Genomic DNA, 13,441 nt, shown 5'->3' on the forward strand with positions numbered 1-13,441 from the left:
TGGTCAGATCGAGCGTTTTGTTAGGGAGAATTGAAAATGTCGGAAAAATAAAAAAACTATATTGAGAACTACGAAGAAGAAACTACAGTAAAATCTGAAAAACGAAGAGGAGCAATATTTCGAAACATCTCGTGAAGAAATGATCATCTTTTAGAACCCAACTTTAAGCCACCAGTGAACACTGAAGACATAATAACATTTGCGCTCGAAGCACAAAGGAAAAAGTCAGTAATTTTGTAAAACATCTTAAGACGGGTTTTCAACCTAACAGAGACTTAACACATTTTTCACTCCCCACTAAAACGAACATTAAAACAGCATGTTTTGATGCGCCATAACAGATAACACTGAAATTAAAAGCCTATCCCAAATGTTATATCCCCCAGCATTGGGAGTTGGGGAATACTCTGAATTCAGGAAGGGACTCAATAGATCTTGCCGGTCGCAGGACTAAATATCTTCATAATATTGACCGCCTTACGACAAATCTTTTCAATCTTATACTAAAATTCGGATAGTCAGATTACTGTCTTGCGTCTTGAAACTTTTGAAAAAATATCTAATATAGTCATGATATAATATCAAGACATCAGTTGGGATTTCATGAGAAACATGTATCTATTGAAAGTGTTAATGGCATTACCAATGAAATATAAAATGCCTTTGAAGAAAAATACCATCTTTCTTGATGCTGCCCAAGTATTTGACAAGGTTTGGCAAAAAAGTGGTTTTACATAAAATTAGCAAACTACTACCATCAAACTTCCATAGCGTCTTCAAATCGTACCTCTCTGGCAAACGCTTCACAGTAAGAGTAAATGATTTTATTACAGAAGAATTAGCGGTGTGCCTCGAGGAAGCGTTCTAGGTCCAACGTTATAACTTTTGTTTACATCTAATATTCCCTTCAGTGGAAATATATTAATTTCATCATTCGCGGATGATACTGCAGCTATGCAGGGAAAGAAATCTCCAACAGAAACATCAAAAGTCTTACAAAAAGACTTATACCTCGTGGAGTTGTGGCTGGGGAAATGGCGTATTAAAGTGAATGAGCAATAGCTATGGTTTTGAACAATGTAACCATTCCCCAAGACAACAAGGACAAATAAGGGCACTTGGCATTACTTAGTAAACGCATACAATAATTGTCGCGTAAACTTCTGTGTTGAACTCTCCCTATTTGTAGTGTGCGTCTTAACGTTGTTCCAGAAATGGAGGGGCCTAAAACCTTACGCTGAGTCCGAACGGCAAATCGGTTTTTTCAGGAGCTTTTTCATGGCAGAAATATATGTAAGTACACTCGGCTGTTTGCCATTGCCTGCCGAGGGGCGAGCGCTATTAAAAAAACTTGTTCTAACTTTTTGCTGTTTCATGCACAGAGACTCGAGCCTAGTCACGCACCAAACCATTCGGCCACTCTTGCCAAACAATTAACCGGAAATCTACATTAAAATTAACATAGCTCTATTTTACGATTCCATAATCCAATATTAAATTACATTATGCATTAAGGGGTTAGGGGTAGTCAGAATTTTCAAAAAATCGATTTTTTTTTTTGCATTTTCTTAAAGTATAATGTTTTAAAAATATTGCGTAAAAATTTGAAGTGAATCCGACAAATAATATACTTTTCAAGTTATTCAACAATTAACAAAGGGCGCTCGACCGCTCCGGAGTCGATAGCAAAACTTTAAATGCGTTTTTCTCAAAACTATGTTTTTCAAACTGGTGAACACTGTAACTTAAAAACCGCTACGTAGATTTCAATAAAATTTATACAGCTTTTGAAAAACATAAAAAACTTGTGCCTGATCGAAGGATTTTTTTTTTTTTCAAAAATTTCAATTTTTTTTTAACAATTAACTGTTGGTTTTTTTTCTAAAATCTGGAAAAAATTTTCTGAGGCCGCCATTTTGTTCATTTTGAAAAAAAAAAAAAAGCTTCGATCAGGCACAAGATTATCTATTAATAAAACTAATTTTTCTTGTCCGATTGGTTTTAGATGAATCTGCAAGGACTTGTGATGTTCACCGCAAGGGACTTCTGGAGAAACGGGCTTCACACAAACAGCGATAACTTTTGCAATTATTAATTTTTTTTTTTTGAAATTTTGGTGAAGTCAAGTTAAAACATGATGTTTTTATGCTATGTTTTTATTTTTGTTAAATAAATTAATTAAGTAGCAAAAAAAAATTCGTGAAAATCATCATTTTTTCGGGCCTCTGACTACCCCTAACCCCTTAATAACCTACTCGCAGGCTTAAATTAACTCATAAGCGATTCATGTTTTCATAAAAAAACTCTATTGGTGATGCTCACTTTTAAGTACCCTAGCATACAACCGTGTTTTATGACAATACTGTGCATCATTTTCCAAAGAACTACATACAAGTTAGAGATGAGCACACAGTGCCTGATTTCCTGTACACTATGTTTTATATGTGAAAGCCAAATATGGATCTCCTGAAAGTACCTCACATAGCCTATTCTGAGTGAGGGACATTTCTGCCTTAAAGAACTCGCCAATGCAATTCAAGAGATTTTTCGTACGTCGGATCACCCTAATATACTGAATACATAAATAACTATTTGTACTCAATGTAACTCGAAATATTATTAAGGAGCTTAAAATGTTCATCCATGCGTTGATAATTCGTACATATGGTAATTTAATCAGTTGAATGCAGAAAATTTGAGAATAATAAAAGAGAGAAATGCTAATAAAATATTTTACTTTTTCCATTTATATATTCTAGTCTTTTCGTTTTATTGAGAATCATAAAATGTGCGTAATTAAATACTTGACAACGAAAATAGAAATTTATACTCCCCGTGTCGTGTAATCTCAGTTGTCATTGTGTCGCAGCATGCGGGCGTGTGTCGCTCTAGATCAAATAACAGCTTCGAATATATTTGCGTTAGTGTTTTCACCTACCGTCTTGTGTAGTGCTTTTTTTTTGTGTAAATAAAATGACGCTCGATTAGAAATGTGCAACATTTTCTGTTGGAGTAAAAACTCGTCATTTGAATGCGCGCTTCGGAGCGATTTTTAATATAGCAATGGCCAAGAGCCTCAGTATTTGGAACTCATCCATCATAGAGGGAAGTTGTGTCGACGTAAATTTCATTAAATGTATGTGAATGCCTCTAGTGCAGTCCCACCTCAAGAAATATTGACGAATGTTTTTAAAAGATTTTAATAATATATCTAGTCGTTCAGCTAAGTGAAACGTAACAGGAGGCAGAAGCTGAGCCGAATAAGCCAAAGCGATCAAAAATTGACATCGCCGCTCCACATACCCGCGGAGCAAAAATGTCAAAACTACCAAAACTACTACTGAAAATTATATTTGTAAGTCAAAAAATTATTTGCTATACCGCTCACTGCTGCTGCAGACAATGGCAAACCTCCGAGTGCCTTTCTGCCATGAAAAAGCTCCTCCTCTGTTCGGAATCGGATTAAAACTATAGGTCCCTCCATGTGTGTAAACACGTCAAGAAGCACAGCACAAATAAAAGGAGGAGCTCAGCCAAACTCCCAACATTTAAAATATAGGTGAATTAAAAAAGAGCTGACAAATTTGAGCATTAGCGCCTATCAGCAATATTTTTAAATTTTATTTATAAGTCTATTAAATATATTTATGCATATACTTGTGGCTTTGGAGAGTGGAACGATGGGATGGTGGTTTTCTAATTTACTTAATTACTCCAAACCTATATCTCCTAACAATTTTGATGCAATTTTGCTAGCTGAAGCTTCGTTCTAGAAGAAAATTGATGCAAAAATGATAGAATACAAGGCAGCGCCGATGTCTCGACGAATTGGGAAGGTACAATCTTGTACACTATCAATGTGTTCTTTCAATCGTAAATGAAAATAAAAGATGAACAAAGAAAAGAAACGATTTTTAAAAAATGAACGGGCCATAGTTTAGGTTAGATGGTTGACGCTATGAATACGAGAGCTTGCTTGTACTAGAAATGAAAAAAAGCAAGCCGTGTGTGAAGCATCAACGATTTTTTTATTTTGTTATGGCCCAAATATCCTACTTTGCTTGGAATTTGACATTTTTTAAATATCCGCCAATTTACGTGACCTCCATGAATGATAACAATAACATGAAATTGTTCATGTAGAATTGCGTTGGCTGAAAGCGGCAGAAAACGTTAAACTGCTGAAAGCACTTGTCATGAACATCCATAGCAACATGGTTAAGCAAAAATTGATTAACTGGTAACAAGACAATACGGTGGAATGATGCCACCGATTATAACTTTTGGCAATGTCGTGAATGATACATTTTTGTGACATTTCTATTTTTGGTTAACATAACTATTCAGGATACATCGCGTTTGCTGTAAAATGGACTTAAAGCCCGCATATTCATTTTTTGTAACAGGCCTCAATGATTTGACAACAGTGACTAAATAATAATCAACAGTTTTGACAGGCCCCAACAAAGTAATATAGTCGTCACAGTCGGTCAACAACGAAGTATACCTATTGGAAAACTCTATACATATAAATATACGCGAGTATATTGAGTGATTCAGTATTTTTCTTACGCTTGCTTCAAATGTATGATGTACTTGTAGATGTTGTCCTACATAGGGAGGGACTAATAGTTTTACGCTACCTTCGAACTGAAAATGGTTTTATATGAGAAGCTTTTTCACGGCAGAAATGCATTCGGAGGTTGTTTATTGCCTGCCCATGGCGATCAGTATAAGAATATACTTTTCAATTGTTTGATGTTGATGTGCATTGAATTTATATACACAACACATAACTTTCCGTTCATTCTTCTTTACCTTTCTTCTTTCACAATCAGCTATCCTTATTTCATTGTCCACTCACCTGCAGCTCAAACGTAGTACGCAATTTTCATTCACTTACATGCTTACACATATTGTACATCCCCTCAGATATCGCATCTCAATTAGTTGGAGCAATTTTAAGCCTCTTACCGAGAATTATATGTGTGCTTGCGGTGCAGCCTGGCAATGAAGCAATTTGTTTTAAGTGTGTGAATTAAAGTTAGCTCTTTTACGACTCCTCGTGTGTCTAGATGTGTATGTGTGTATGCATTGCTGTGGTTTAACCGCACGTTTATGTGGATTCTTGAAGGAGTATACAACTCACATGCTTGTATACTGTATTACCAAGGAATATTGGTTTAAATATGGAATAAAATTTCATAACTTTACTTACATACATATTTATATATTTCTAATTTCTACCCAGTAAATGTGTAGATACTTTTACTATACTAAAGCATGCGTAAGTATTGTGTTGCCGGTTACATTAGTTAGTTTTGTTTTTGGACAGCAACATACTATACGGTTTCCAAAGACAAGGATCTTGTATTTATACTTACACATATAGGTAAGTAATTAATTATTGCTGTCGCCGAGTTTGACATTCCCAATTGAAAGATCGACGGGAATGTGCACTAGCGTTTTATAGCTTATACCCAGCCAGCTGACTGAAATTTTTTGATTAACCATTTCATTTTGGACTTTGTTGGACTTTTATAACTACCGTAAATATCAAAAATCGTGCAAAAATTCGAGATTCCACAGTAATTTTTAAATATTTCTATGTAACGAATGTAAGCGCCAATTATATAAAGGATATTTCAAAAAACGCGCCTAGATTTTGTTTTTAAATAAAACCTGTAAACATTTTTATTCTCCCATGCTTCACTATTTTTATTCAAAATTCGGCTCTTAACAGTGAAAAATGATATGAACACGTCTATAGATAAGGGCCGCCAAACGATCGATTCATGAACGTGTAATTGTTGAGAACGTCGAGATATCGATGTTGAAGGTTCTTAAGAACCAAAACAGTAATATTCTCAATAGAACGTCCAGTTTTTGGTCTGCCAGTCCTGTGCAGATCTTCGTCAGAACCAGTTTCTTGAAGTTTTTTCACCAACCTTTGAATTGGCGACTCGTTCGGTCGATTTTTTCCACCAAAAAAGTCACAAATTTTGCTATACTTCTTAAAGATCAACAATTTTCATAATAAGTTGCAATCATTTTAACGCGTTGGACTATGGAGTAAAATTGTATATCTATCTATGTGTTTTTTTTTTAATAAAAATTTATTCAAAAACAAATAGGATGCTTAATTTTGTGCCACTTTGTATATGTAGTACAAATGAAAAACTCAAATCAGCTGTTTTAGTTTTTACTTTGTGTTTCTGGTTGCCGCTTACTTTAAGTGAAGTGAAAATACCAGAAAGAATAGCAGGCAATCATCTTTATCTCATTTCCATCCTCCAGAGAATTCGCATGGAAGAATTGAATTGAGTTCACCTTGTTTCAGTACATAAAGTAAATACTTCTATACAAATAAGCTTATAATTTCTGTAAATGTTTGCTTTCGTGGCTTTTAAATCGAGCACATTTGATCCTTAGGTCGAGCGCAAACCTCAACTAATATGTAATAAATATTTAGCTGGAATATTGCTGGAATCTAAAAATGTTTCACCTGGTGTGTCCAACTGGCGCCGGTTAGCACGAGATAGAAGCGACTGGCGCACTTTGTTAAACTAGATCAAAATCGCTTAAGCGGTTGTCGCGCCAATCAAGAAAAAGAAGAATTAACTCAAAAATATAAACACGACTCCAGTAAAATTTTGAAAAATAGGCTGAGTCGTGCCCACTTTTGGGTAAATGCGTATATCTCGATAATGATTTAATAAAACTCGCCCAAAATTTGTATATGTATGTATTGCGTCCACTTCATTGTGGCCCGGCTTTAATATTATTGAGATCGAAGAAAACCACCCCGACTTTTGCTAGCTTTTTATGTTAATCCGTGCATCCGTCTGATTTTAACAGCTATAACTTTCATTTTTTGTCAGTTTGTTTGACTCCAAAAATAACAAGCCGGTCCATATAAAATTTTACTAAAATGTGTGCGGGTAGAAAATTTGATCCGGAACCAGCCTAGCCTTCCTTGTTATTTGTAATTTTTTTGTACCTATTTCGTTTTAGTACGAACGTGAAAAGAGATACAAGATTATCTTCCCGTTTAAGGAAGAGTGGAACACTAACCGAGCATGGCTAAATGATGACTCACAAAAATGGTACACAGATGATTCCAAAATGCTTCAAGGAGTAGGAGCAGGAATAGTGGTGCCTAAAGCACACAAATCCCTAACACTAGGTACAGATACCACAATTTTCCATGGAAAGAGGGTTTGAGAAAGTAAAAACTAAAATACTTTCGGACAGCCAATCGGTTCTCAAAGCCTTGAAAAGCTTCACATTTAAGTCGAAAGTCCTAATAGAGTGTAACAACACACTCAACAAACTGGATACTCTTAATCAGGTCTCACTGATTTGGGCACCAGGACATGAGGGACACGAAAAAAACGAGAAGACAGACTTTTATGCCAAAAAACCGGCAGAAGGGCTATTTATTGGGCCAACCCCATTTTCGGCTTTAACAAAAATAATATAAAAACTAAAATCAGGGAACACTAGAACGACACAAGCGGCCTTAATCACGCAAAAAATTGTTTGCATCTCAATGCCAACAGAGCAAAATCTGCTCTAACCCTAGATAAAAAGGGTCTCAGATTACTCTGTGGAGCACTTACAGGTCACTTTCCCTGTAATAAACACTTATCGCAATAGGGTTTTCTAGTACAAGATCATGTAGGTTCTGTTGTGATGAAGAGGAGTCTATGGAACACTTAATCACCAACTGTGAAGCATTAGGCCACAGGAGACACAGAATCCTGGGCTCGTACCTACTAGAGGAGGAAGACCTACAATTGCTCCATCCTAAGGAGCTGGTTCGATTCCTCGATATATTAAATAATTATAATTAAATAATTAGGGGCGCACAATAGATCAATCTGATTGCAGTGCATATAGGCCTTAGCCTTACCCGTTCAACTATTACCAACGTGTGGCTTCATAGAAAATCAAAAATTTTTTAAATTTTACAGTCAGCCAATATAAAATATCTAGTAGAAAAAACTCAACCAATAAATTATTTTCTTCCTGTTGTGCAAAGCCAATATAAATCATAGGACTAATTTTAAAATTCATATTTACCATTTTACCGCGGAAACTCGGGCCCAGCACTTAAAAAATTTTAAAACTCGACTCTATTAGTGGCAAAGCTGCAAACCTTAAGAAGAAATATTTTAAAGAAGCGCATCAACTGCATCTGAAGTTTTTAAGCACCCTTTACATGTATATTCTAGCGCCAATTATATATATATATATATGTATATGCTATATATACATAAGCACGTGCAATGAGTATGAGTTTAAATATTATATATTTGCTCAACTCTGTATGTGGATATGTTGGCGATTGATGGCGAACATGAATGATTTATATGTGGACAAATGTCATGTCATTTAGTATGTCTCATAAACCACACAGTCGGTTAATATTAAATGCTCTTACACGCCCCCTCGCTCTTACTATCTGACCACAAAGCAGTTAAAAGTTTTATGATGGCCAGCTGGTGTTGATGATCATGAATCATAATTATTGGTTAGCATTAGAAACTCGTGTATGCACATGCAGTACGAGGAGTGCAAGTAAAAACAAACCACACATACATTTTGAAATGGTAGTGATGCTATAAATTTATAATTATGGCGATTTTATTGTTGCCTGGATGTATTTGCAGATTCTGATATAATGGTTATATATATTTCATTTTATCATGCGGTCATTAAATAGCAGGCGATTTCTTTTAACAGCCGTTGGGCCTCGACAGACAGCGCGTTTCTGCCAATCTGAATAACTTAGAGCGCATTATCTTTGAAACGGAGGGAGTATTTTGGGTTCCTTGTATATAGCTCCTTTTTGAAAATTTAGGTAATTGTCTCTCTCCTTTAACTACACATAACTGATGTACTATCAAATGAGATGAAACACTGAATCCAACATGAAAGAAACTATCTAATATGTATTGTATTGTATAGCCTCCAAAGTAGGCTCCTATTGAAATAGTGACCTGTTGTCAATGAGTAAGCTAATCACTAAAACTGAGTGTCTCAAAATGGTAATTTGAGGTTGGAAAGAGAACAAAAGTCAGCCGGAGCCGTATCAGTTGAATATGATGTTCTTTTGATATTGAATTATAGATCGGAAACTCGTTAACAAAGATAGCGGCTTTATCAGATGGTGCATTATTATGAAGTAAAATCCATGAGTTTCTTCTCCACAAATTTGTCATTTTTCATCAAATTCGCAATCACAAACGCCACCCAACTTTCGGCAAATATTTTTTTTTATTTATCTGCGGGCCCTTGTTCGGCAATTCCTGTAAACAGGCGTTTTTAATTCCCTCCCGGTTTTTGGGTTTTTTCTTTTTGTTGTGGAAATGGAAAGGATGCAAATGTCAGAAGCATTTTGGGTATTTATGGATGTTCTCACTAAAAACTTCACCTGACTTTTCACTGGAGCCGTGATTGTGTCTATGAACCCCAAAAGAAACGTGCGTCCAGGCTGTCTACTTATGACATACGGATGTTATATGTCGCTGATGGTCTCCATTACGTTCGTTGTGAAGCAGATAGAACTTCGTGCGATAATGCCTTGTCTGTGTATGATACGGTTGTGAGTCGCTAACTCAAGCGTTTTTAGTTGTCGCCGGTACGTCTGAGCTGATCTCGTCTGAAACACTATTTCATCTTCAATTCAGCACTTGACGGGAAGTTCGGTGTTATCAGATGCGGACCAGGGTATTTATATTATATAGCTTTAGCTGCCGCTGCTGAAACAGCTCTATTGTTCGCCTTTCTTCGTCCTGCTTGTGTAGCGTACGCAACACTTGCTTGACAAACTTGCACGTGTCATCCCAGCAATGTTTTGAATTGCTCATACTGCCAATTAAATTTGTCAAACTTGGCTGTCTTCCAAAGATCGTGGCTAACTCCTAACGTTCACTTGCGAACTGTGGACAGTAGAAGTGAACGTGTCGCGCATCTTCAAACTCCTCCGTGTTCGTTTTTTTTATAGTATGTAAAGTGCTAGCAATGTATAATCATAACCTATAAACTTTCCGAGCTATTCGAAATATATATTGAATCACTGGCACTGTTTATTGTGCTGACGGAATGATGGGGTCCATGTTAGACTTAGAATATCATACCGGAACAGCGCAGCTGTCACCGGTCGTTCTGTAAAGTAGAAATATTCTTTATACTACCCAATTCTTATCTCAATGTAAGATAATCTAAATTCGACATAGATTGACTAATCCAAAATCCAAGGATAATTTTTTTGTTTTTTTTGTAAAAAAGTATCAACTTTCTAAATAATATAGTAATATTCTCAAACTTTTCTCACACATTCCGAACTCGTCTATGCTCACACGTTTCTCACGTCGTATTTTCTTTTTCCCCAACAGAACCCCGAAAAGACAAGACTGATGCACCATACGGTGGTAATGGCACACTATCACCCAATACCGAACAGCCATCATGTCAGAGTTCGATGCTGCCACCACCAGGTGGCGGTAGTAGCGGCCCGCAATCAAATCACACTCACGTGACACATGTCACTGGTGGCGGTAGCGGTGGCGGCAGCGGAAATAGTAGCAACACTGGCGGTCGTGATCAGCATGATGGCGGTCATACACAGAATTCCAAATTGGAACGCCCCAATACGCTTGGCACCAACAAAGTGTCACGTCGCGTGAACATTTGTTATCATAATGAGCATTGTAAGTTTCTTTTTGGCATTTCTTACTCGTAGTTTTTTGTTGCATTTAAGGATTTTCGAACTACGAATACACAGAATTGTATTCGTTATGTTACACTGTATGTAATGCACACATACAAAAAAGTAGCGCAAATTTTGTAGTTTCAGCAAATATTGCTCGATTTGTAAAGGAGATCATACACGGTTATTAATACACTCACACACACACACACACACACTTATAAGCATACAAATATGCAAATGTAGAAAGTATTTTTGAAACTGCTTGAATTATTAACTCAGTAGAATTGGGCACTAAACTATATTTTCTAACAAAAACCAAATATCATTTTAAAATATTATATTGTGTGCTAAAATCGTAAATATTCCAGGTGTGAGTGTAAGTGAACTCTGACCAAAATGAAATTAGAAACCTAAACGCAACTTGTTACATACATGCAGGCGAGAAGAAAATTAAGCGCAAATCATTTAAACAATTTTCAATAATTATTACATTATTTCATTTCATATCATTTTCATTTTAATCGGCTTACGGCCACAGCTTATTTATCAACTTACTGTTTCCACCATGCAATTTATTTTATTGATTCTAATCGTTTACTAAATTTAATTCAAATTCAGTTTGTATTTAAATGTGTATGCAGAAGTCTTAGAAGCTGACATACAAATATAAATTTGATTAAAACTTAAAAGTAGAACGATTTTACATACAACTGTACGTGGCGTGCATACTAACACAACGTAAGTGTACAGTGCAATCCAATTATGCAAATTGCCTGCACTATTAACATTTTTCCGCCATAAAATTGCAGCAATAAGATTATACTTGGTACATAGCGATGCAGTAAATCATATTCTTGTGAACTAAGGCAAACGTTTTATTGCCCTGTTTGCTTTATACGAGTACATAAGTTACATAACATTTAAGAGAATCTGTGGCGGATAAGTGGGGTATAAAGTAAACGTTGTACGTGTTTGATAGTTTTAGAAGGAATACAACAAAGTTCGTAATCTACATACTTTTTCGTGTATTGTGAACCTGATGCATCTAGCGCCCATACTGCTTCAGGATGGATACATTTTATTACTTGGTGGGGCTTTGGCCGAGTTCAACAAAATATGCATGGCCATTTAGCATTGCGGTGTAACCGACTCCAATTAGAATTACCACGACAACGACAATCACTTTTACGTTACTGGAACTTATCGGATTTGTAACCTGGAACAAACGCCAGAATGCACTCTGAATCAACTGTTGAACAACTGATTTAAGTTCTGTTTGTTGCTAATCTGCCACATCTGTGATTAAAATTGCTACCACAACTTTATCGTCACTGCTTGACATTTCTAAAAGTTACACCGTCTTGAGTAAATCTACCTTGCGTTAAAAATGGATTGTGTGTTGTGAAAACCTAGAAATGTTGGGAAACTGTTTCGATAATGCTACTCGAAAGAAAATAGCCGACAGCCGTTTACGAGTCGCATAAACGCGTCGAAAAGGCAGGCCGTCGACATCGAAAACTGAAAAAAAAACCTCAAGAAAGTGCAAGAAAAATTGAGCAATAACCGCAAATTAACTATCAGAGATCTGGTAGAGTACTCGAATATTACTTATGGATCCGTTGAGGACATTGTAGTTAATTATTTGGGTTTGCGCAATCTTGCTGCAAAATTGGTCCCAAAGGACCTGAATTTCATGCAAAAAAGGGAACGCGTTGATATCGCCAAAGACATGATTCCCAAGACCGAATCCGACCCAACTTTCATGAAACGCATCATTACTGGAGATGAGGCATGGTTTCATGAGTTTATGAGTACGACACGCTATCCAGACCTCGGGCGTGCAAGTGGAGAGCTCCGAATATAGCAAGGTCAAAAAAATCACGTCGTTTTCCGTCAAACATTTGTCGAATTTATATCTGGTAAAGGACGGTCACTTCAACAGTATGAATTGTTTTGGAAGTTCTTATGTCTTTAGAATGTCTAGGGTTTTGTTAGGATCTTATGCTCTGATAGCGTTTCATGGATTATATTCTACTGGATTCTTGCTTAGTAAATAATTTAAAATAAAAATTAAACATTTAGATTTTTTTAGGTTTCACTATTTTTACTGAAAATAATGCTTTTAGCATTTTTGTTTATGAAAAATGACATCGTCATTATTTTAGTATTCACCTAACAGTCAATTCATGAATGCTTAGTCGTTGCGAACGTCGAGATATCGATGTTGAAATTTGTAAAGTATTGCTAACTTTGTGATATGGTGTGGTCTGCCAGTCCTTTTTCTATTCTCGACAGAATCAGTTTCTTGAAATTATTTCCCTAGCCTTTGATTTTTGACTCATTCGGACAATTACTTCTACCAAACAAATCACGCATTTTGCGTTATGTTGTTTTAAGAACAATCAATCGGCCATTTTCATAATAATTTTGTGTTGTTCTATTGTGTAAAATTGTATATTTTTCTACTTGGCAAGTGTCAAAGATGACATAAAAAATGGTACCGTCTAGGAATTATTCACTACTGACATATAGGGGTCACTTTTGAAAGACCATTTAATACATATGAACGGGTACCCAACCGTTAAAATTGTTTACCGTTTTAAACCGCTTTAAAACTTTTTAATTCTAGCAATTGGATTTCTGGGCTGCCTTGCTTGCTTCGATATGATCTGTGTAGAAGAGCTGGATGCTTATCCTCTGCACTATAACGATGTAACTCAT

The 13,441-nt window shown here is 36.0% G+C and overlaps 1 protein-coding gene across 2 annotated transcripts in view; it reads left to right on the plus strand.

Moving 5' to 3' along the window:
* Positions 1 to 10,408: 10,408 nt before the first annotated feature.
* The window catches only part of LOC129243000 (phosphatase and actin regulator 4-like), a 40,625-nt gene continuing 37,592 nt past the window's right edge, over positions 10,409 to 13,441 (plus strand). For both annotated transcript variants that reach the window (XM_054880004.1, XM_054880005.1), the window contains exon 1: positions 10,409 to 10,718. In XM_054880004.1, the coding sequence (XP_054735979.1) occupies positions 10,490 to 10,718 (229 nt within the window). In that variant the 5' untranslated portion in view covers positions 10,409 to 10,489. The remainder of the gene's footprint in view (positions 10,719 to 13,441) is intronic.

This window comes from Anastrepha obliqua, chromosome 3, assembly GCF_027943255.1.
Source record: "Anastrepha obliqua isolate idAnaObli1 chromosome 3, idAnaObli1_1.0, whole genome shotgun sequence".
Taxonomy (NCBI): Eukaryota; Metazoa; Arthropoda; class Insecta; order Diptera; family Tephritidae; genus Anastrepha; species Anastrepha obliqua.